The 26,427-nt window shown below is 34.4% G+C and overlaps 1 protein-coding gene across 8 annotated transcripts in view; it reads right to left on the reverse strand.

The window, feature by feature from the left end:
* The window catches only part of ptprc (protein tyrosine phosphatase receptor type C), a 50,521-nt gene that overhangs the window by 18,238 nt on the left and 5,856 nt on the right, over positions 1-26,427 (reverse strand). For 2 of the 8 annotated variants that reach the window (XM_088926807.1, XM_088926806.1), the window contains exons 3-16: positions 16,378-16,422; positions 14,116-14,190; positions 12,029-12,187; positions 10,358-10,519; positions 9,421-9,540; positions 8,875-8,931; positions 7,051-7,263; positions 6,684-6,809; positions 6,102-6,221; positions 5,307-5,423; positions 3,963-3,998; positions 2,762-2,899; positions 809-1,017; positions 100-160 (exon numbers count right to left, since the gene is read on the reverse strand). In XM_088926807.1, coding sequence (XP_088782933.1) covers positions 100-160; positions 809-1,017; positions 2,762-2,899; positions 3,963-3,998; positions 5,307-5,423; positions 6,102-6,221; positions 6,684-6,809; positions 7,051-7,263; positions 8,875-8,931; positions 9,421-9,540; positions 10,358-10,519; positions 12,029-12,187; positions 14,116-14,190; positions 16,378-16,422 — 1,638 coding nt within the window. The remainder of the gene's footprint in view (positions 1-99; positions 161-808; positions 1,018-2,761; positions 2,900-3,962; positions 3,999-5,306; positions 5,424-6,101; positions 6,222-6,683; positions 6,810-7,050; positions 7,264-8,874; positions 8,932-9,420; positions 9,541-10,357; positions 10,520-12,028; positions 12,188-14,115; positions 14,191-16,377; positions 16,423-26,427) is intronic. The other 6 variants (XM_088926811.1, XM_088926810.1, XM_088926813.1 and 3 more) reach the window with 4 other exon arrangements.

Consider the following 26,427-nt stretch of genomic DNA (forward strand, 5'->3'; position numbering starts at 1 on the left):
CTTGAAATGTAGATGTAAGGCCTTAATCAATAACAGCATTTTGGAACAAAGCATAATGCGTGTTCTTACTTTGCTTAAGCTGAGTAACGAAAAACTTACATTTTGTGAATTCTTCAAAAAGTACTTTTTCACATTCATTCTTTGTGTTATTAGCCCAAATCTAAAACAAATAAATAACAAAATAAAGGAATTCATTAATACACACATAATAGATTCTGGTCAAATGCATATTATCACATATCAATAATTTATATAATATCATTTTTATATTTTTACAGTAATTTAGCACTGTGTTCCACGTACTGTACTACATGAGGTATAAGGCAAACAATGTGAACCAAAGATCTTATCAAAGATCAATTTTTACAGTTAGTGTTATATTATTCCTGCATCAGTTCATGTGGAACATTTCATATAAACCTATTTTTCAGTAACATATTTTTGTGATTTTGTCTAACGTTTATGCACTGTACACAAGTTTAATAAAGCAGTGATAAATTATTAGTATTATAACTAAAATACGTTTCTAACATACAGCATGTTGTGTTATCTGAAGACATTAATTGTTAGGAATTTAATAAATTCAGATAATTTAACTTAATAAACCTGCATTTCTAGCAGGAAACCCAAAAAACATTTAGTAGTGGTTAATGTCTTTTTTTAATAGTTTTAAGCAATCTGTCAAATACAGGGAAAACCAGAATACTAATCATTGCTTACTTACATCCTCATCAATATTTTGATAATGAAATTTGTGTACATGTATAGAAAATAACAAATTTAGAGGAATTTGAAAAGTCTCACTTACCTCAAATGTATAACTCGTGAGATAATCCAGATCATGAAATTCAAATTTACAAATTGAATTGTTTTTGAGTGTATCATTTCTATTTTTTATTTGTGCCTTAAAAACCCCCTGTGGTCCATTAAATTTGAAATTAGATATATCACAGTTTATTTTCACTGTATTGTGGGGATTATCAACTTTTAGTATGGCTTTTTGCACTTTGTCTGGGGCTGTGAAAAAAAAAATACAGAATACAGAATAATTTTAAATGACAAGATATAGACATCATTCAATAAGACAGATGTACTGTACATGAAAAATTACTGATAACTGCAACTGTAACACTGTTTTGAACAAATTTTACTAGACCTTGTCTTTGTCATCAAAATGCTCATTCTTCCTCTTACAGTTAACAATGACTCCTGCATACACACAAAGCCGTCTTCCTACACCCTTAACAGCTTGTCCTTACCTCATTTTGGTTATTCAGTCCTGAAAACCGTAAACATCTTTGAAGGATAGGTTAATGCTACTAAACAGATTTCTAAATATTCCAGTCTTTAAATAGCTTTTAAACCTTCAAATATATTTTTAAAAGAAGTAACAATAACTTAAAATGTGTTAATTGCCTGATGAGATCCCCTGAATTTGTTTCAAGTGTCATTAAATGGAAAGGATGACTCATTGTTCATAAATAATCATAAACATTTCAGTACATTTTATGAACTGCATGAATTACTGATTGTGTACACAACATTGATTATTACAATATTAGTTTATTAACACAGTACTTTGTGTTACAGTGCAAATTTACAATGTAAATTCTCTGTTGGTAGCCAACTTTTAAAAAAATCATTCCATCTAATCAAAAAATACTTTTGATAAGAACTACACACTTTTCACTATATGTCTTAAAACTTTGTTAAGATAAAGGGATGGTCATTTTGCTTATTATTTATAATATTATTTGTGTTGTTAATAATATTAGCTGAGTTTCTTCCTACAAAAAAGCTTGATATTTGAATAAAGAGACTCATAAACTATAAATCTACAGTTCATTAAATACACTTATCAAGCTGAATTGGTGTGGTTGGATTACATCAAAACTATCAAAGTCCACCTAACTCTTGGGCAAGTACACTAGAAATGTTTTAATGCAGATCCAAAACATTTTGCTAATACTGTACTTTGTTTTCTTCTCTTATAAAATTACCTCTCAAACCTCCAGAGATAATGTAATTTATTAAATAAAATACTTCTGTATTTTATTACTCTGACAAATCAAAGGCTACAGTGAACATTTTTCTCCTTCATAAAGTCTGTTAGCTGCACCTCTACCTGTCACATGAGGTTCCTGAAGGTTCCTTTAAATCTGTCAAACTGGCAAATTAAAAATAAAATCCTGTTTACTTTTAACAGTTTGTTTTACTGTGCTAAATGTGTGTTTCCTTCTTCAATTTGTTTATGGTTTAAACTATTGACTATTTGAAAATGATCTTTTCTTGCAATTACTCTTACATAAAAATCTTTCTTCTGCATTGGAACTTGCAAAATGGATACATACTTTTATCACAATTTTATCATTGTTTCAGTTAAGGCATGCTAATCCACTTGCATATGAATTATCTGCAGTGCCATGAAAACGCATTGCAATAGTAGTAAGGTTTATTATATTAGAAAATAAACCATACAGTACTGTAGTCAATTACCTAGCATTAACCAATGTGAATGTTGTGTGTGGTGTGAATGAAAGAAGAGTGAATTCTTTCTTTTTATATCTCACAGTATATCTGTATCTTATATACTGTATAGACCATCATTTTTAATTCTGAGAATCAGAAGTTCTAAAGAAAGAAGTTTATTTTTTTAGTTGAAGAACCATTACTCATTGGAGTGTAATGAAGTATTGTGAAATGCATTATGTGATAAAAAAAACACTTATACACTTATTGATGGATGTTGTTGAATACTTACTTCCAATTTTGGTTCGGGTACCATTATCCACTGTAAGCACTTCTTGTTTATTAAAAAAGGCAGTCACTTTGCAATTGTAATTATCATATGGTAGAAGATCGCTGACATTTTGTTTAGTACTAGCCTTTCCCTGTAAAACTGTAAAACGTGGCAAATATTAGTAAAATGAATCCTTTACATGTCTGTCAAAAGTAATTTTGAGAATAAATTACCCCATTTTCTGTTATAGCAACACACCTAAATTAAAGACAGGCATGTAAAGATCAAATAATGCAAAATGTACTAAAGCATACAGTATATGACGTTCAGCGTAACCAAACTTGTACAGTAAGAAATATACTTTACCATACTACATACATTTTTCACAAAGAACAGAATTGCTCCCTTTTGAGTGCTTTTTACAGCAAGATGAAAACTTAAATTAGAATAACTGTAAAAAACTGTGAATTAACTTGCTTTGTATGGCACAAAAGTGAGTCCTGACAGTCCTGAAGCACCCCTTTAAATATTGATACCCCTTAGAATGACCAGAGTTCAAATGTCCCCTTCAGCCACAGAAAAAAGTATGTCTCTTCCCAGCTAAAAGCTTCTGTAAGGTAATAATCTTTACATTACTACTGGAGAAAGCATGGATCACAGATGTACACAATAAATTCAATATCTACAAAACTGCTATGGCTGAAACCAATATTGCTGTTATGTTTACTTATTGTTTTTGCTTTCACTATCAAGGAGTGGTAAAAGCTAGATTTACATAGCATATAAATTAATTCAGGCTGAATAATCTCAAAACCCGATATAATCATTCTTAAAGGTATGACAAATAATAACCCCCCTGCTTTCCTAAAAAATAACAAAATATATCATTTTAACACCCTGCATGTTTTAACTAAAAAATGAGTGAAAGCTGAGTCATTTAAATTTACACTAATTATCAAGTTTAATTTCAAGAGTTTCATGGGCTGCATGAAAAAATGACCTTGCCCATGACCAACATTACACATTAGAGAGTGCTCACAGAAGCATTGTTATAATAAAACAATTAAAAAATAATAATTTAAATGTACAGATAGAATTGTTTGAATAGATCGTTAAAAAGTCTTGAATTATGTTTAGACCTTAACACAGTGTTTAAGTACACTGAGATACTGTATACACACTGTAGACATTGTGATTTAGCTGAAAAAGAGAAAGAACTTACTTTTAAGGCTTGTTTCATTGCCTTTGCCATCTTTTCCTAAAAACCAAAATATTACAATATATTTGTAACAGAGTTTATTTTTGTTATCACTATAGAGCAAAGTGTACATATTTCTTGGGCAATCTAAAGTTTGAGGAATACATAACTAAACAAAGGTTAAGGTTAATCACACATAATATTAGACCTGGCTGTCTCTTTAGGCTTCTATTATCTGTAGATAAACACAGCAGGGGAAAACTATTTAATCAATGAGATTTTTGGTGGTGGTTAAACCCCAGTTCTCATATGGGTTATAATTAGTATTGTTAGGGATATATACAGTAGTAAAAGACATCAAGTTCAGTTTAGTTGTTGGTGGGAGTGTGATTCTAAAGGATGAGGAAGTCTCCTGCCCCCACTTGTCCATTGTGATTTTAATTATGGTTAGAGTCTTCAAGCCTCCCTAGTCAAGGACGGGCCTGAAACAGTATGTCATATTAAAATTTTACTGTGGTTCTTAAACTGAGGTGCAAGACATGCTATTTTTTAGATTGTTTCTAAATTAAAAAAATAAAATAACCGGTGGATGAAAGATTAAATGATTTTTGATAAGAGATGCGAGAACATATTTACCTAAAGGGTTGCAGGCAGTAAAGGTTAACAACCACTGGTTTAGTAAGACCTCATTTAGAATACTGTGTACAACTTTGGTCATTGCATACGTTAGGATTATATATAAAATTATATATAAAACTACTGGGAATGTCCTATTCTTCCTATTCTTACAGACTGCATGAACTAAATATTTTTAGTCTTGAATAAAAAAAACATATTCAAGTTTCTTAATGATATTGAAAAAGTCAGTCCAATGGATATCTGGAGAACTAATAGTGAAATATGAACTAGATGAAACTAGAAACTAAGGGCAATTGCATTTAAAACAAAGCACAGCCTGCACTTTTCATAACAAAAGTTTGTGGGAGTGTGGAACAAGCTACGCTATCCAAAGCTGATCCTTTGGCTAACTTCAAGAAACATTGGGATGAGATACTCAGCTCTTAGCAACCAAACATCTAGAGTCCTCTTCCTCCAGGTTGAAACTTTTCTTGAGTTATAAATGAAGGTACAGTATAAGTAGCGGGGACATGCAATTACAGAAAGTGGATGATCATGTTCTTAAATTTATCACCAGTTATCTTGTTCATGTGAAACTAAGGAAACTGAACATTCTCTATATATACAGGTATACTCTCTAAGTAACTGTAAGAAAAATGTAATTATAACTACAGAAACAATATCAAAACATATAAAAAAGGGGTTTTAGTTTATTTCAATGGGTTATTTTAAAGTAAAATGTATACTTACTGGAACACGAATAACTACAATTAAATGTAACATTTTCGCAGTGTTTTTTGGTTTCAATTTCCCACGCAAGGCCAATCGAATGTTCCTCTGGGGTTAGGTTCAGCATCATATTAATCTCTAGGAACCAAGAATATCCATAAGGACAGCAAAGCATATGGTTCAAATTTATTTTAATGCACATTAACAGTGTTTATACTTACTGTACAATGTCTATGTGTGCAAAAAGTTGAAAGCTTACTTAAAACGCTTCTTTAAAATGATAAGGATTTTGTAAGGGGTCTCCCATGAGAATCAACAGGTAAAGACATTCACTGAGTGCAGACTGAACTCTGTGATCACAGGTTCATGACTAATTCCCAATTCAAGTTGACTGTGACTGAGATTTCACAAGTAGGAGAACTTGGGGTGCAAAATTGGCTGAGCACCCCCAAGGGTACAGTGTGATTAATTGGATGGGGCTCTTTCAGTGGTACAGTGACCTCCTGGGTGTTTGCAGGCATGTGGTGCTGTTGGTAAGAGACATGCCTTTCATCTAAGCTGCACTGAACCTCCAGTGTGAGGCCACGTTGCTTGTGATGTATTAAAATACAAGTGGCTAGACGTTGGGCTGGTTGGAGGAGTCTGCCTACACTTCTTTTTCTCTTGTGTTGCATTGTTCATTGGTGTAGGTTGACATGAGAAAAAAACACACATTTGATTATTCCAAATTAGGTCAGTGTAATAAAAAATTGTTGGTTATTCTATTTCTTTATGTATTATGGCAGAAAAGGGTGAATATACATGTACTGTACTTACCACAGTCAGTAGTATTAACTGTAGTTTTTCTTGTGATGATGTTGTTGTATTTTGCGTTTGCCTCGCATGTGTAGTTCTCATATGGTGTTAGTTTATCAAAAATGTGTTTGGATTCATTCTCTGTGCCAACAACAAAACAGATAAAATCATATTCAGTCTTTAAACACAAGAAGTGTAGCTCGGGAAGTATTTTATATAAAGTGAGCAGATAAAAATTAAACAATGATTTAATTAAATGAAACATAAAACAGAGATTAAATTGTATGCCTCAGCTGCAGATTATACAGAAATAGCTCCTAATGTCAGAATTCCCTACTTGAATCATCATTCAAAAATGAAAATTAAGAGTACGTGCTACAACTACTGTACAATCTAAGACTTTTTCTAAGAAATGGTTGTGGGAGTTTGAAACAAGTTACCCACACATGCTGTCTATGCTTATACCATCCTTTCAGGAAAATGGTGGATGAGATCCTTGAAATAATTAACTAGCAGCCAGTCCAGATGGGAAAAATGGCCTCTCCTTATTTGTGGATTTTTTCTTTGTGTTTTCATAAGCGTTAAAAGAAAATATGTACTCACTTTTATGACTTTCATTATTACAAGTATATTCAAACTCCAAGCCTGCACAATTTTGCATCACATTTTTCCATTCAAGAGTGATGGTTGTGCCATTCTGCTCCAATTGTAACTGAAATGTGTCCAAATCTGGGACAAAATAAATAATATAAACCTTTCAACTTCTGCATTCCTTGCATGAATCAGAAACAAGGCGAGCCTGAAGAGATTTCATTCTTTTACAGTCTCAACTTCATTTGTTCCAAATCATATCAATATTTTACTTGAAGAATCATGCTGTTTATAAACTATCACAATTTTAAAATAAAACCATACTTTCCTATAGGAAAGACTGTAGTGCAAAGCTCTATACACTATACTGGTAACATACCTGGATTCACGTTAATTGTTATTGTGAGGTTTTTAATTTCTGATGTGACACTACAGGTATAACCTTCACATTCGTTCAATGTAGATAAAAAGAAACAGTTTTCCTTAAATGAATCTTTTTTATTTTGACAGTTTATTTTTAGATCGCCTGATTGGTTGGTTTTGCAGAGGTAGGATGTTTTGTTGACATCTATGGATAATCCATCTGTTAAATCTGTAAAGAAAAGAAAAATCTTATTTTTTATAAACATTTTTCATTAAAAAAAACAGTATAATGACATTTACGGTATATGCAGTAAGGTTTCCAGGTTTCCAGTTAAAAGGAAGAACTTTCCACTCTTACTGTAAATACATTCTGTAAAGACAACTTAAGTGAATCATTAGATGGTTAGGAGTTTTTGAGTCTAATTTACAATGCCAAGATATTCCATCAGTAACGTTCCAGTCCCTATCCTGAACAGGAACAACATCCAAGGGTTTGTATAGAGCCTCTAACAGATAATAACAGCATGTAAAAATGAATACAATTGAATACTAAGATACCTAAAGTGTTTGCCTAGAGGCCCACGTCAGTCAGTTTTCTAAATATCTTAATTATCTTCTTTTTTAATTGTTCAATTCAATTCAATTTATTTTTATATAGCGCCTTTTACAACAAGGTTGCCCCAAGGCACTTAACAAAGCTGTGTGACAATACATGACATTACAATACAGAAAGAGAAAAGGCCAGAAGACAACAGAGGAGAGATTATTTTATTGTCTATAAAATATATAGGGAAATGTTGAACACAGAAAATGTCAAGTGTGTTTTGAAGGAAATAGAAATTATAAACCTATTGCTTAATAGCAGTGGTATTAATAGTAATTACTTAATAGCACAATAAACTGTTCTTTGGTTAGTAGCATAAACCTTTTGCTAAAAACTCCATCAGATACAATGTCTTTACACATTTATTTAATTATCAATAAAAAACATGCACATCTAATGATTTTTTCTTCATACTGTACAGTATGATATAGAATATAAAATTAAATCCATATTCTATAACTCAAAAATTGTTTTTAAGACTATACAATAGTTCTATAAAATGCCAATATTTTCATTATAATACAGTAAAAAAACAGAATGCAAACTGAACCCTTTGCTTCAACACAATAATCAGTTAGAGACTAAGCTTTATCATTGGTCTCCTGTGACTGGGTACAGAATGATCATTGATGAGGCTCGATGGATTATAATCAGCTGAGATGGTTCTCTGAGATGTTGCTTTTGATACAAACATGATTCCTGGGATCTGCAGGACAACTGCAAGCTTTCAGTTAGATTACAGACATGCCACTCCTCTAGGTAGCACTAACATTTCCTGGGAGGCACTGTGGAGTTTGTAGATTACCAAACCATTATCTTAAAAGTCTGGGCATGTCATTGGAATATATCCACAAGTATAGGGTATGCATGGTACAGGGTTTGTAGCCATACATCTGAGTTGGTCATTCTAAATTGTAAGGGTATAAAATAGAAAATAATTGGCAATTCCAAATTAAAAAAAAAATTCCTGTCAGAATTAATATTCCTAGCTTTAAACCTGTAAATTCTACATTGCAAAAATTCTTAGTGCGGTTTATTTGATAGTAAAAATAATAATCCATTTTCAATAGTTAAGGACAGAGACAACATACAAAAATGATACAGTGGGCTTTGATTAGTTTTTAGACAGACATGTCATGATATTGTACAAAGTAAATATGAGAGGCATAGATTATAATGAAAGCAGAAAGACGTATATTTTGATTATGATGGAAAAAAATAAAATATTGGACTTACTGATTCTTTTGGAGTCAAGGCACATTGTATTCTTACACACAAGAATTTCCAAGTTATCTGAGAAGATGACAATAAATTATCAGTTTTATAAGACTTTAGTTTTGTAAGCAGTTTACATTCAATATCACCATTAAATATATGATACAAAAATTAATTAGGTAGTTTCCCTGAAACTGTGGGAATTGTCTTCCCAAACTCTTTTTTTCTGCCTCATAATGTGTGTGAAATCACAGGATGCATATTATTTTATTTTAGTGAATATACCACTCACTTCAGTGCCTATTCAGTCACTCAACTCGTATTGTACAATATATAAATGAATAAATACTGTTTATGAACATCTATATAAGCAACTATTCAAAACTGTTCTTGTCTTTCCAATTAAAAGGGCCTTTCTGTCACATGGATGATTCCTAGGTTTCAACAGAAAACTCATCGTTCGAAGTGCAAATTAATTGAATGCTATGCTTGTCAGGAAGACACAAACTGTGATTAACATGAAGGTAGCAGTTACTCTGAGAAATTCTGGGAACAAGAAACCCCAACCTGGAGGAGAGGGGGTGAGGGAAGTAGTTGAGTTAGAAACAAGAGTCTGTGCTGTCGTGTTGACAGTGACTGCAGGTGAGGAAGATGAGACTGTGGTGCTGATGTTGGAACTAGTTCCTCCTGAAAATCGACCAGAATAATTAGTTAACTCAGTTAGTTAGTGAAATAAGCAATGCATGCATTTTGTATTTTTAAACATATACTGTACTTTAAATGAGATTTTCACACTGATATTAACATATACTGCAGATATTCTAGGATTAATCAAATATTTTTATGTAGGTCGGGGCCATTTTGTCCTCAAAATTTTATATACTTATATAAATATAAAGATATAAAATATCAATTATTTGATATTGTAGTTTTATTTTTTTAGAGATGATTTTGTAATGTAATATGTTTCACATCATAATAACATAAAATGACAGTTTTTATTACAGGAAACTTAAACCTATATTATTAGATAATATATATTGTCTTCAAATATGATATCATTTATTCAATGTTGTATTTTTCATTTTTTCAGAGGTGAGTCAGTCTGAATTGATAAATGCTACAAAAAAAGAACAGAATAGGCCGGTTTTTAATTATAGGAAACTCAAACCCATAGATATGTACAATTCTAGTAGATCCGGTCTAGTAGAACATGGTAGGCCCATAAATCAGAAATTCCCTGTGCTTAAAAGAACAGAGTAGCAAAAGAGGACTGATATTCCATGTAGCTAAGCTACTTCATCAAAAAAATGAATTAATGAAATATTAGCCATGGTTAAAAGTGTTTATTCCTTTCCAGTCTAATATATATGATACATCTTAGCTAGTACTGCTCACCAAGAGATCTCCAATATAATTGTATTACACATTTTGAGGATGGGGATGCTGAATTTATAGATTTTCAAGAACATAAGAAGATTCTGAGGGAAAAGAAACCCCCAACCTGCAGATGTAGGGGTAGGGGATGTAGTTGAATTAGAAACACTAGACTGTGCTGTCGAGGTGACAGTGCTTGGAGGTGAGGAAGATGTGACTGTGCTTGTGAGGTCAGAACTCCCTGAGAGGGTGCTTGCGGATGAGATGCTGGACGTGGAATCAGTTCTTCCTGAAAATTGACCAGAAGAAGTAGTTAACTCGGTTAATGACTTCAATTAGCAATTCATGCATTTTACATTTTGAAATCTATTCTTTAATTTAGATGTAAAGTATGATATTATCATATACTGCAGGTATTGTAAGATAAATAAGACATTTATTACTTAGGTCAAGGAAATATTTCTTGATATTATTTATATAGTGATAAATATGATATCATTTATTTGATATTGTAGTTTTCATTTTTCAGAGGTGAGTCAGTCTGAATCAATCAACTTTACAAAAAAAGAACAGAAAAGGCCAGATTTTAATAAAAGGACATTCAAACCTATTTGATATTGCAAAGCTTAGTAAATCTGGTCTGGTAGGACTTGGAAGAACGATAACATTGTAACTTGTTGAATGAACAAAGTAGCAAGAGAGGGACTGATATTCCATGTAGCCAAGCTACTCTGCTGAATTCATGAAACATTAAATATGGTTCAAACTGTATTTCTTTTCCCAGTCTAATTTGTAGGATACATCTTAGCTATTGCTGCTCACCAAGGGATCTCCTGTATAATCTTGTTACAAATTGTGAGGAAGGGAATGGTGCATTTTTTGCACACAAAAGCACTCTCTGAAAATTGTTTTAAATTAAACTGGAAATTTGCGAAAGAATACAACCCCCAACCTGTAAGAGTAGGGGTTTGGGGTGTAGTTGAGTCAGAGACATTAGACTGTGCTGTCGAGGTGACAGTGTGTGCAGGCAAGGAAGATGAGACTGTGCTTGGGAGGTCAGAACTTCCTGGGAAGGTGCTTGTGGGTAAGATGTTGGAAGTGGAATCAGTTCTTCCTGAAAATTGACCAGAAGAAGTAGTTAACTCGGTTAATTACTTCAATTAGCAATTCATGCATTTTACAATTTTAAAACTATTCTTTAATTTAGATGTACAGTATGATATTATTATATATTGCATATATGCAGGTATTTTAAGATAAATAAGACATTTATTACTTAGGTCAAGGAAATATATCTTGTCTTCAAAGTCTGATATTATTTATATAGTGATAAATATGATATCATTTATTTGATATTGTAGTTTTCATTTTTCAGAGGTGAGTCAGTCTGAATTAATCAACTTTACAGAAAAAGAACAGAAAAGTCCAGATTTTAATAACAGGACATTCAAACCTATTTGATATTGCAAAGCTTAGTAAATCTGGTCTGGTAGGACTTGGAAGAAAGATAACATTGTAACTAGTTGAATGAACAAAGTAGCAAGAGAGGGACTGATATTCCATGTAGCCAAGCTACTCTGCTGAACTCATGATACTTTAAATATGGTTCAAACTGTATTTCTCTTCCCAGTCTAATTTGTAGGATACATCTTAGCTATTGCTGCTCACCAAGGGATCTCCTGTATAATCTTGTTACAAGTTGTGAGGAAAGGAATGGTGCATTTTTTGCACAGAAAAGCACTCTATGAAAATTGTTTTAAATTAAACTGGAAATTTGCGAAAGAATACAACCCCCAACCTGTAAGAGTAGGGTTGTGGGGTGTAGTTGAGTCAGAGACATTAGACTGTGCTGTCGAGGTGACAGTGTGTGCAGGCAAGGAAGATGAGACTGTGCTTGGGAGGTCAGAACTTCGTGGGAAGGTGCTTGTGGGTGAGACGTTGAAATGGGAAGTTGCCCCTGAAAATCGACCAGAACAACATTATATTAGATAAATATAAAAGAAATAATAACAATATGTATATACAGTACGTACTGTAAATAACTCTGTCACTGAAGGATTGACACATAAAGTAAGAAAGTATTTTAAAAGCATACTGGAAATAAACATAATGAAAATTCACCCTGATAGTATGCTCAAGTGTTTCCACGTGAGTTTAAGTCAGAGAAAGAAGGTCTGTCAACAACAACAGAAAACAATAATATAATAATACTGTATAACAATTTATTGAGACCATTTAAAGAAAATCCAAAGCCCTGTACAATAGCAGACTTATATTATACAACTCAACAGTTGCAAATTATTGAATGGATTGAATCAATGCATGTAGAAATACGCATGAGAAAGTTCTGTCACCCATCTTAGGGAATCAGCAATATAAAAGATTTGAATCAGGAGTTCTCACATTAAGAACTGGACTATACCCATGCAACAGATCCTTAAAATAATCTGGAACTAGATCATTCACTGCTAATTATTTATAGTACATAAGCAGGAGAATTTACGGAAGATGGTAGTCACAGTTCACCCCAGATATACATTCATAACCTCCCGAAGAAATAAGAACAAAAACATCATATAGATGAATGAATTAAAGGTTAAATAATGTGTCTCACTTACAAAAATCTAATAATGTAATCATATTAATGTAATGTAATCAACTATTGCACAGAGCAAAGACATATTTGTTCTAATTAATTGAATTCAGGAAAACAGAAGGGCCACATTTATTCAGACATACCGTAAGCACTCCTTTACAAACCCAGCAAAATAAATCTACAATAACATGAAGTGAGTGCAATGGAAGCCTCCAAAACAATATACAGGAGTATAAAACATACTATAACAATATACTGGAGTATAAAAGGAGGTAATACATAGAAAATATTCAGGAGTTGCATGCATCATCATGTTTAAGGACAAAGATACGTACCTTGGAAGACTTTATAAAATTCTAAAATTTCCCTTTGCTAAACACAATTGTGACATGTTTTTAAAACAATATTTGATGCACTGGCTAAAAGTAATCAATAGAAAAGTAAATAGAGATTATTATAGTTATGAATGAATAAGCCTAATGCCTGAATGAAAGCTCTACCTCTTTGTGAAACATTTATCAAAGGGGGCTTAAAACCTACCAAAGGAATTACACATTATGATTGTACCTCTACAAGATCAGCATAACCATGTTTTTTAAAGGAACAAGTTATACTGTAGGTTTATTCCATGCTGAAAAGAGAAGAAAGATAACACAATGGTGTTGACACCTGAAGACAACGGCCGAAATGTTGTGTTTTCTTTCTTCTCTTTTCAGCATGGAATAAACCTATTACTTGTTCCTTTGCAGCCTACTGTACGCATAGTGACGCAGCTACCCACCTGAACTACATTTTTTTAAATGTATTCATAAAAAAGGTATTAACATTCTTTCATTTTTCCTATTGTATTAACTTCACATTTTTAATGTGAATGATACACGCAATTTGCCGCTATAATAAAGAGTTTAGAAAATGAATTCCTCTACAGTGCACCAGCTATAATATTGTCCAAAGGTTATAGATTAACTTTTTGAAGAACTTTACATTATCTTTATGAAACACCACAGTACTCATTACCTTGTGAATATGTACAAGTGCTTTAGAACATACTTTACAGAAGCTTCTGTGGTGTTTTACTGATGATGACTGGAAGTAGCATTGCGGATGTGAGTGGATATGAGACTGTGATTCCTGCTCTATGTAAATAATAAGCTAATGAGCTCATAACTTTATCCATTTTAAAATGTAAAACAATTTTTAAAATGTTCTGAAAGATGGATACAAAACTAAATTATGATAATTCAATGGAAAGGGTTTTATGAGGAAAATGTTATAAAATAAAAGTTTACCTGCAGGCGTAAGGGAGGTTGCATTGTGTGTTTGAGTTGAAGTGGAGATTGTAGGATTGACTGTTGTTGATGGTTCTGTAAATTAGAAGCATGGCATTCAATACTAGAAAGAGCTGAAATGAAACACTTTACTTGGTAATATTTAACCTTGAAAACTATAACAGGGGGAAAGATTACTTAGATAAGAGATAAGAGATAATAATAAATGCAATTATATTCATATTAATATGTAAGAAAATAAGTAAGTGTGGCCACTGCAAGTCACTTTATACAAAAGTGGCAGCCAAATACAGTAAGTGAAAGCTAAGTCAACAGAATTTGTAAGTATTTATGGTTTTACAGGTGAGAGGGTGCTTGAAATAAAATCCAAAACTTAAACAAAACTGGCATTATTACAGTACGTATATACTCATAAGTACTGTGCAGATTCTAATATCAAAGTATTGAACCAGCTGAGACGTGTGCTTAGAGTGTCTAAAACACTCAGGTGTTAAACGTGCCAGCAGCCATATCAATCTGCAACTCACAAGTGGCTACCCACTGAAGCTAAGCAGGTGTGAGCCTGGTCAGTACATGGATGTGAGACCTCCTTAGGAAAACTAAGGTTGCTGCTGGAAGAGGTGTTAGTGGGGCCAGCAGGGGGCTCTCACCCTGCAGCCTTTGTGGGTCCTAATGCCCCAGTAGAGTGACGGGGACACTAAGCTGTAAAAAGACACCTTCCTTCAGATGAGATGTAAAACCGAGGTCCTGACACTGTGGTCATTAAAACATCCCAGGGTGTTTCTCGAAAAGAGTAGGGGTGTGGCCAAAGTTCCCATTGGCCTTTAAAAATCATGGCCTTGTAATAATCTCCATCTGTGAATTGGCTTTATCACTGATAGCTGATGTGTGGTGAGCGTTCTGGTACACTACGGCTGCCGTCGCATCATCCAGGTGGATGCTGCACATTGGTGGTGGTGGAGGGGAGTCCCCATTACCTGTCAAGTGCTTTGAGTGGAGTGTCCAGAAAAGAGCTATATAAGTGTAAGCAATTATTAATTAATTAATTATTATCATTATTATTATTATTATTATTATTAAAACCTGCATTTTCAGTCATCCAGCTATGACTGAAGCTGATGCCCTTCCTATGTTAAAAAACAACTATAATTGCACTGCAGTAGTGTAATTACTATTTAGAATAGTGATCCTCAGTTCACTTAATTACTAGTTAACAAAAGAAACTAGATGGACTGAATGAACGTCTCTTCTCTGTTTATTTTATTATGATATGTATATGATATGCCCTGCATAAGACGGCAATAGTTTGTGCAGTTTCCATACATGATTTCACACAACAGTATTGATTTTGTCAAAAACAATATAGAGTAGTTGACTGGGAGCAAAAGAAAACTGAGCACAAGCCTTAAGTGGAATTAAGATAATGATACACTTTCACCATGTTGAACTGTATTTAATTAAAGCTACAAGCTTTGAAGTAACATTGTTCAATTAATATTTAAAACATAGTGTTGATACTATAGTAGGTACTGTGGATGGCAACTTTACTGCACCAAAACATCTGTAGACAAATAATTTAAGTGCCTTGCAAATGTATTCATCAGCTCCCAGTGATGTCCTATTTTGTTGAATTACAAATTATGTGACATTTTTTAAGTGAATATTTTTATTCCAGACCTGAAGGCTCTAGCTGAATGAAAGCTAAGTTGACATTGTGGGTTTCTTACTGTACATATTACATTCCCTCCATGCTCAGCAATTTATAACATAAAGTGAGCTAATTCCTAAAATAGAGGTTTTACATAAATATGTCAGAAATGAAGATTTTTATTGAATGAAAATAAACTTTTTAGACTAATGCCTACAGTAAAGAACTATGCCTTTGAAAATTATGTTTTCTGAAAGTATTTCAGATTGCTACTGTACCTCACATAAATGCAGAAAATTCACCCCTTTAAGAAATTCAGACTTTACTCTTCTGAATAGAAAGGACTGGTTGTTGAGGCTATGAGTGGATGTAAAAATTTTGTAAATTACTAATTATTAATTATAAATTAGGATCCATAGTTCGAAAGTTATTTTGTTTAAACTTTCTAACTTTTACTGAAGAAATAATAAAATGACAATATAATTACACTATGAACCATGAAGAAAACAACATATTGTAAATATATGGCTTTTAAGGAATACTCTGAAGCAAAATCAAATTATTTCTTCAGCAATTACTACTGTATATGAAAAGAAAGGAGAAAAAAAGTTTACCTGTTGTATTGGAGCTGGTAACAGCTGACGGAGTGGATCCTGCACCTGTTAATCACAACCACGAGATTAAACTTCAGATGGAGAGCATTTAATACTGTATATACAGTATGCTGTAGATCGATTATAGGTGACATCATTTTATAGTAGGATCAGTAAAGGATCATTCTTTATTAAAGAAATTCAAATACAAAAATATAATATCAACAATATATATTAAAAGTCTAACCATTTTGTTCTCCACTATTTCCTGAAAAATAAAAAAACAATGCATACTTAGAATTTACTTTAATATGCCTACTGTATGCTAAATATACCCTTGTGAGATTTATATACAGCATATATACAGTACATCACAAAATCTAAATATCTAACATACTGTGGAATTACAGAAATGGAAATGTTTATCCTCAGATCCTCAGTTTGCTGTGTAAAAGTGACCACCAAATGACTTGTCATTGGCTTGCATTATTTGTACAACATACAGTATGGGTGAAAATTGAGATATTCCTTATTACTTTTGGCTTGAACAATTAAATTGTATTCTTCTTGTGAGCTTGGCATTCTGAGCAAGAGATGAGTTTTCCACTGCTTACCAACTGTCCTTAGGGCCTGTACCATACAGTGGGGTTCTCAGTAAGCATAGAAGCAGATCCATCTACACGCTTCAGAGCAAAGTGTACATCATTCCACTGGTTAGTGGTAAGAAAACACCACTAAACAAGAAAATAATGAGTACTGATGCTTTCATTTAATCTGTGCTTTACTTTTGTACAAAAATATTATTGTCAAGCAAAGAAATAGAAGAAAATCAATCTAAAATTTAAAATACTGAATCTTAACAAATAAACATCAAATTATATCATTTTAAAGGGCAAAGATTTCAATGAATAATTAGGAGTGTTGTACAGTCAATTTAACCAAATCATTTACCATAACCTTGCTCCCAAAATAAAGTTATTGCCTATACAATTTGGCACTCCTAAAAAATCTTACATTCAAATTAGAGTACAGTTCTGGTCCAGATCTCAGTGTACCCATCTTTTTTTGCATTTTAATGTCTTCACTGTTTATGCCTACTGTTGTTAATTTCTTCATTTTCTTCAGAACGCAGCTCAAAAGGAAAGGGTGTTGCTAACAGTGGTTACCAACCTCAGATTCTCAAAATGGTGTAACCTGGTTGCTATGACAGCAAACTCCACAGACGAACTGTTCTATTTCAGCATCAAACCACAACTTCCTGAAAGTGTAGTAGCTTTTCCAGTTTTGTAGAAGTATTTAATTTGGTTTCATTTTAGTAAACTTTAGGTTTCATTTTACTTAGTTCTGTCATTCATTTTAAAATTAATCCCCATAAAAATTAAATATGTGTTTACATGAATATGGTATTGGTTTCTTTGTTTGACACAATGACAATTGGTAAAAAACATTTTTTCTATGGATAATTCTAAATCTGAAAAACTGATTGAAGTCATTCAATCAAAATATATAAATAAACAGAAGAAGAAATGTAACCCCATATATATTTATAAACACATTGATCAGTTATTGCCATATTAAATGATAAGTACACTGTATTAAAGTGCATGCTCGCCATGTTTTCTTAAACCTTGAATGGACAAAACATTCATCAGAGACATAAACACCTGCCACTTCCAATCATCCACATACAGTATCAAAAGAGGATCTACAGTATTCTTCCATAAATTATCTTTATCTGTAGTTGACAGTAAAAGCATTAAATAGTAAGCTAAAGATAAAAAAAATATTATTCATATTCTAAAAATCATACAGTATCATGTTTTCAATGCAATTACAACCATCACATTTCTGTGTAGCATACATGTCTTAATTCTTCAAAGTTTAAATCAGATAAATTATTAGGGAAGTACAGGAAATTTACAAGTTAATTTAAACCTAAGCCATTATATCAAAGTGTTTGTTTTTAGATAGATTCTTGGCTCCTCTATAGAAATTATTCTATCAAGAGTAGAAAAGGGCAGAATGGGTGGGACATCAGCACTGCCCAAGCAAGCGACATGAGACTTGTGTAAACCACTGATCCCTGACTATCTTTAAGACGTGATTTAGTTAACTAGCTGGTTATATCTGGCTACATCTTCAAGGGAACCAAAACTGCCAGTGTATCAGCTCGCTTCAAAAGGAATTTCCCCGTTCAATGCAAGTTGTCATCTTTGCAATGTGGCTAGTTGTGGTATTGAAGATGCAAGCCTGCCAGCTCAGGAAACCAGTATAACATAACATGAACATGAAAACTGCACAAACCAAGACACAAGCTGCTGAACTATCTATATCAGCCTTATTACTAATGTAAAAACATGAAAAGGTTTGTGTGGACAAAAGTGGGTTCCATTCTGAAGCTTCAATAGCATTTGTCTGAACGTAATGCGTTTTCTTTTGATATATTATCATTTTAACAGGGGAATAAATTAGACACTACTCAGTGTTGAGATCAATAAGGTATTGCTTTTTTCTTTTAGCAATGGAAATTAAATACTAATATACCATGCATACTAGAGCCATACTAGAGCCATTTGACATAGTGAAGTAACATTACTGATAATATTTAACATTTTAGCATTATTTATTGTAAAGGCCTAAAAGTGTAAGGTTGTATGAATTACTTTCTCTCCCTTCATTAGTACACAATGATTACCAGGTTAGCATGTTCCATTCTTATTTCAGATCACTGTACACATTTATGTTACATTTATTTTAGTGCAAGAGCTATTGAGACACAGACTTGGCTTTATCTTCCTTGGTGAATGGAATGATAACCTGACCATAAGACCTCATTCATTATACTAGAGATAAAAACTTGTAAAATAAAAAGTGATTTGACAATTAATTTGTTTTTGGGTTGATGGAAAGTTTGTACATTATGGGTAGGATTAGAGAGCTGGTTATCCTCCACTCACAAATGTAATATTGTTTTAACCCCATCACAATGCCTATTACAAGATACACTGCATGGCCATTGTTTGATTGGCCAGACTGTGGTATACTCAGCTGTAATTTTAAACAAACTCCTGTTGGAATATTGGAAATCATCTTTAGTATCAAGTTTGCTAGAATGGAAATCTTATTTAAGACATTTTTAAAAAACTGGAAAAGCCAGAAAAGATGTAGAACTATATAAATTCAAAGAATACGGAGACATGTCATGGAAACTTTGGATGAAATTTGAATGTGCGGATTAGAGTAGGTAGAGGAAGTCAATAACTGTATTGTGGTTATTGCTGTGGTGATTGTACTACGCAATAAGTTATTAATCTTACCTGTATGTCATTTTTTCTGTATTTTGTTAAACTGTATATGGTGTTATACTGTATTTGTATGTGAATGTTTTATTTTGTCTTAGTTGTATTGAAATAATAACTATGTCATTATAAAAATGGATGAGGCCATCAGAACCTCTCCCCTGGTGAACTGAGCCAAAGAGCTGCGACAAGGACATTGATGGGATAGAGGGTATCACGCCCGACATCCCTCCCTAGAGGGCGCTCCACTGCTCTCATTATTGTCCGTGTGATTAAGCTCTCCAGGTGTACCCTTTTAGCGTTATTATTTAAAGACCAGCTGCTCCAGTCCTCGGGGCTCATCATTAGGGTAAGATGTCGCGAGGCCCGCCTAGCACCAGGAAACCCTACGTCCGTCTCCTGAGGGCATAGGCCTCATCCCCGACACCTCCTGCTTCCCGAGCCCGGGGTCTGGAGGATCTCGCCCCGTCACCCTTGGACCTCCATGTTTTGTTTGTCCGTGTGCTCCCCCCTCCCGGGGATTTTAACTTTGTCGCGTCCCAGGATGGATTCCTTGTTGATGGACTCTCGGACTGTGCTTTGACCTGCCCCTGGACCCGTTTGGATTTGGATGCCGTTTTGTCTTCCCTGTACACTGTCTCACGGACTGTCACTATTATTTTGTGCACTATTAAACCCCTGTGTGTTCCCTTTTACCACGCCTCCTGTTTTCTCCAGCTCTTACCGCATCGCATAGGGTCTTCTACAAGATCTGACACAGGTTTCAGTCCGTGTTCGTGAGAGAGGGAGAGTTTCAAAGTAACACAAGGTAGGAAAAGGCTTGTGTATCACCCATTTTTATACAAAGCTTGGCGTGACGGTTACATGATACTGCACATTGTTACTTGATGTGACCCTGTGAACATGCTTTTTCCTCACTTACATTTCTGCTCATTTAAGATGTTACATATTGTATACCATAGTAAGTGGGGTGGCACAGAGGCACAGTGGTTAGCATTGGTGCCTCACAGCACTTGGTTCAATTCTGGACCTGGGGTCCTATCTTTGTGAAGTTTGTATATTCTCCCATTGTTCGTGTGGGTTTTCTCCAGGGGCTCTCGTTTCCTCCCAGAGTTAAGAGAATTGTCCCTGATGTGAGTCTGCCTGTCTCTGTGTGTGCCCTGTGATGGACTGGTGTCTTGTCCAGGGTGTACTCTGCCTTGCACTTGTTGCTTGTCTCTGGCTTCCCCGTGACCCAGTATTGGATTAAGCAGTTAGAAAATGGATCAGTATACCATAGTTAAGTATCATCTCAATTCATGGGAAACATATAGCTTAAAGTTAACAATGTAAAAGTTTTACACAGCATGTATTTTTGGATTAGTTTCATATCGTGTGTACAAATATTGAATAAACAACTCAAATGTAGATTGTAGATAAAGATGTTCATGTTAGCAAATTTACAGCAACATGTTAAGTAGTACAAATGGTGTGTGTGTGTGTGTTAGGGAAAGCTGAAAAATTCCTGTGCATTAAAAAATATAAATCTGAAAGAAAAACCTGTCCCTCCAATATGCTAAATGCATTTACTGAAATACTTCAGATATTTATTTCACATCAAAAGAAATGAGAAACATAGTTGGCAGTTCTTGTGAACATGCTGTCTGCTGGAACAATAAATAGTCACAGGATGTGGTTTTCACTTTATCTGCACTGTGCGCCATTGTGATGCTGCTTGCAACAAGCTTATTGCATCAAATGATTTAGCAAGTCCACCCCCTGACATTTGGTGCAATTCAACCTGTAACCTTAGCCGATCCAAGCTAGTGGGTCACAGGGTGCTACTAAAGGAGTAGAAGGAATAGAAAGGAACATCAAACATCTATCTTTTCACCTGTGATTCACAAAACAATACAATTATGAGACCGTACAATCAATTTGCATTTTCAAACTTGTGCACTGAATAATTTTTATAATAACAAAACATAATCTATGTCTAGTTTCCACCACAAAAAACCGTGGAGCAGCAAAGTAAACCAGCATGTGTACTAGTTAAAAAAAAAAAAACAAGTTTGTAACTATTAAGAAAAAGTCACTACTGATCTTTAAATATTGACAGGATCATTCATATTAAGCATGATATTGTTTATTAAAATCCTGGTACTTTTTCATAACTTATCTTTCGCGGCTGCATCCCTGATTCCATCTTACTACTATTCATCATTAGAGCTGCACTGCTCAATAGCCTTTCCAGGAATGGCTTAATGTTTTACCTTTAAATTTTTGTGTCATGTTTTTCTTTTCAATGAATCATTCCCGTTCATCTATTGTATTATTCACTCCATACATTGTACTGTACTACATTTCTGGGCATACGCTATGTGGCCTACAGAAAAATCAACCTTCATTCAGTTCAGTAGTTTGGTCAGTTTCTATTGAATGTGATAGAGTGATGCATTACAGGTCATTTGGAGTCACCTAGCTGACAGGATGGCATCCTGGCGGTAAGGATCAAATGAACCAAACCCCCTCTCATTTTCACAAGGAATGAGCTAGGGAGCTGCTGCAGGGGTGTGGATGAGGTGGCGGGAGGGATGTGAGAAAAATGTGCAAAGGGAAGTAAATTCCATTCGGTGAAGCATTTTATCACTTTTTCTGATCTGTTGTGTAGTGGAACTACTGGTGTATAATGGGGGCTGTGGTGGACGAACTGGGTCCTCTCATATATTATAAAGTGCTTTGACATCCTTTGAGATCTTGCACTTTGTAAAAGCAGTTTATTATTAGATATATTTCATTAGATTACATTAGAATGTATCCATCATTTCTAACCTATAAAGTAACCAATACTGGAAGGGCACTTTACTTATTTATTGGCCATAGTCTGGTCAAGCAAGGAAAGTTTAAGTTGATTTAAAAGATTTAACTGCATGATCTCTCTACATAATGCAGAGCTTAAAGTTTAATGAGAGCTTTTTGAATAGATGTGCTTCATGAAGTATGAGATTCAAAATCGTGAGGTACTGGCTTGACTAAAATGGGTCACCTGCCATCAGTTGGAGTCGTCAGCAGTGGGAGTAAAATGATCAAACAATACAAGAACTGGACAAGGAGGAAAAGTTACCTTGTGAATCATTGGCTTCTCTAGCATCAGTTATTTCATGTAGTGGCCCAGAGATGGCAGTGCATAATTTCAGATACTAAATTTGAGTAAATTCAGCTACAAGTCTAACAAAGTCACTGATTAAAATGGAACACAAGTTCAGGAACAAGCAGAAACTAGCCAAGACGTTTTATTAAGGATAAGACAATTTTTAAAAAACTAAATGGTATTAATAAGCTGTAACTTCATCTTGATACCTTTTAAGCTTCATTTCCATGTTTGAAAACATGACAGCATACTGTATGTAGTGATATTGGAAATTATTAAAGTATACCCTTAGATATAAGTGCATAAATTCCCACCCCCCAGCTTTTTATAAAAAAACAGTACTTTTTTGGACATACTGTATATAATCAATCATTTTCTGGGGTTTTTTAGGACCAGCAAATGGTTCCCATGCTGATGTCAAACTTTTTTCAATATGTGTAGGTTGATTGAATATGGAACAATGAAAGTGAGAACAACTGTCCATTTTTCATGAGAATCTGAAACATCTGTTTTAGTTCTCCATTATGGTGTCTTGAGAGGTCTGGGTTACAAAAGACATCAAATATGTATTGTGAAATACATAAGTAAATAAAAATGAAGATAGCATGAACTGCTATGCTCTTACTTCCTCCTATCCCAGAAATAATTATATGCTTTTCTGTAACTGAAATAGTTCTATTTTTACTTTTTAAAGAACATCTACATAATTATAGAAATGAACTATCTAGATAATTTGGCAATAAAATCTTTAACTTTTTCTGGTATGTACTGTATGTAATCAATCCTTGATATACCACCACAACAAATAAGCTGTAAGAGAAATATGGTGAATTTAAGGTCAAACATATCATCTATTTAACTTTTCTCAGATATTGTATGTACTGCAACCAAATAAATGTCACAAAGGAAAGCATTTAAGCATGATATCACTGATTCCTTGAATCTTATCTTTAAATAACAGACAATATGTTCAAAAGACCACATGTGGTAAATATGGAGTATTTAAAATAAGATATATTTAGGAAGCAAAGTGTATTTTCAATAATTAGTTATACCATGATTATATACCTTAACAAATGTAATGAGGTGTTGGATATGCCTCTAACTGAAATATTCTAACATATTTTTGCAAACACTTCAGGAGACTGAGAAATACAGTCCATTTCTGAGAGTTTGCAGTGCCATTAATGATATAAGGCACGTTCAGGTTCAGGAACTCTACAGTATACGCATTGATGTAGTCAAAATATTCGGTCAGAATTTTGCACACCTAAAATCACCTTCAGTGAGCATCACCAATAACCAGAGCACGCCAATAGGACAACCTCCATCAGGCACAGGTTCCTTTCAAACATTAATGCTGATGGTGGCCAAGATACTGCGATTGTGGGTTGCATTTACTGTGAACCTCTCTTGTGATGTTATAGGGACCAAGATATACAGTATACTGTAACTTAAAGACATGGAGGATGCAGGTGCATGCAATGATTCAAGAACTCTTTGTCTTTGTTATTTTGTTATATATTTTATACCTCAACAACACACCACTTTACCATTCCCTGCACATTTTTAGGGTTTTTACATTTCTGCTTTCAGACAATTTAGATCGGCCAATGAAACATAATGTTTGTGGGAAGTGGGAGGAATTCAGAGCATGTTCTGCGTTCTGTAGGAAAGGAGCGGTAAAACCCCTGTGGATTCGGGGAAGACATGCAAATTCTACTCTGAAGCCACTATAGGCCAGAATCAAATCCTGGATCCCAGAACTGTGTGGAAGCAGATCTAACTGCCATGTCACTGGGTATCCCTTTTTTTCTATGAAGAAATTGTATTCTGCTCATTCATTGTTTTGTTTTTGTTTTGTATTGGTTGCTTATTGTTCCATTAAACTCTTTAGAGAATAAAACTGAGAAAAACAGAATAAAAATAAATAAGTAGCCAAATTAATGGCTATTTTTCTGTGTTTCCCAACTATTGATTTATCTTTAAGTATATTAAGCTTGCTTCCCCAGTTTTAGAACTAATCGCATGTCTTATACGATCATCATGGGTCTGAAGGAGAACAACAGAAATTCTGAAGAACATCGATCATTTCAAGAGCAGTGAAAATTACTTCAGTTTAAAAAATGGATATTACAAAGTGTGTCCTTTTTTTGGAACTGAATGCAATTACTTAATTAACCATGGTTGTTAATAAATCTAATACATTTTGGTATTCAAAAATCTTTCTATAGTTTAGAGTCTAGTTTAGAGCCACACAGCTTTGCCAGTAAATAAGCTTAACTGGCTCGGTCTGATTTTCACATTACTGATTTAATTTAGGGTGCCCTTAAGGGCGCTCCAGCTCTTTCATATTTTAGTTGACTTTGTGCAACTGCTCCTGGTTCCTGCCCTTCCCTACAAAAGCCAGACGCTCACTCTGTTCCGGGCTCTGCATTGAATCTGCATTGCCCGCCTGGAGGCCCACCTACCACCGAGTCGCCCTACGTCCGCGGCTCAAGGGCATAGGCCTCCAATCGGCGTCCCGAACCAGCCGAGTCTGGGACTTGGAGCACCTGGTCCCGTTACCCCGTTTATCTCCCCAACCCTTCGCCAGATCCCGCTCTGGTTTTTAACTTTTGTTGTGTGTCTTGGATTGGGTCACCCGGCTCTGGACTTTTGCCTGCTCTGGATTTCCCTTCGGACTCCCCTTGGACTGTTTGCCTGGACCATTCCTCCCCCCGAGCTCTTGCGCACCTTCATCACGCCCCTCCTGCTTGTCTACCAGCCCAGTTCCTCGTCTCCTCCCATGTCTGTTCACTCCCTTCCAGATTCTGCTGTCTGCATAGGGTCCTGAAAGACGCTTTGTAACAGTAGTGTTGTCTGCATCTCTTGTAAGGCATTCTAAGACATTGATCCCTCATTTTGTCAACGCTGACTCCTTAGGTACCCATGCGTAAGTTGCAGGACTAGCATGTTTGAACATCTCTATATTACAAATGCAAAAACATGGGGACAGTCTGATTAGCTTAACCACTTTCAGGTAAATGGATCTCTATGATCCAAGCATGAGGGGTTTGAACATGGGTAATGCCACTTGCTGACTCTCACTGAGATGCCCCAAGGAGTCCCAAGGACCTGGGGGCAATTGACTGAGGGCAACTGGGAATAGAGTAGGATTTGTTAGCCAGGGATATACAGTACTCTCAACTCTCAAATGTCAGTGACCCCTGCATCCTACTGGGCATTTGCATATTTGGGGTATGCTGCCTATGATGTGTTAAAAGATTAAATGCTTTTAAAGGTAGGAGTGTTGGAGGAGTCTGTCTTGACTTCCTCATTCTGTCCTGTTTGTGGTTGCAGTGTGTGTAACTATGAGCAAAGATTTTAAAAAGCTCATGACTGGTGTACTGTATATTTCCAAATTAGGTGAGAAAAATACAATTACAAATACTTGGTGAAATATTTGGTGAATTTACATGTATTAAAAAATGCAAAACAGCTAATGTGCATATAACTTTTACTTACAATTTAATTTTAAAAATTAATTGAAAAATTAAACATCACTGCAAAGGAGTTCTTGACTGGGATTTCTTTGCATGTGCTACACTCTTACTTTGTCTTCTCCACACAAGAATTGCACATCCAATTCATGTCATGACC

The sequence above is a fragment of the Atractosteus spatula genome, chromosome 11, assembly GCF_055471065.1.
Source record: "Atractosteus spatula isolate fAtrSpa1 chromosome 11, fAtrSpa1.hap1, whole genome shotgun sequence".
NCBI lineage: Eukaryota > Metazoa > Chordata > Actinopteri > Semionotiformes > Lepisosteidae > Atractosteus > Atractosteus spatula.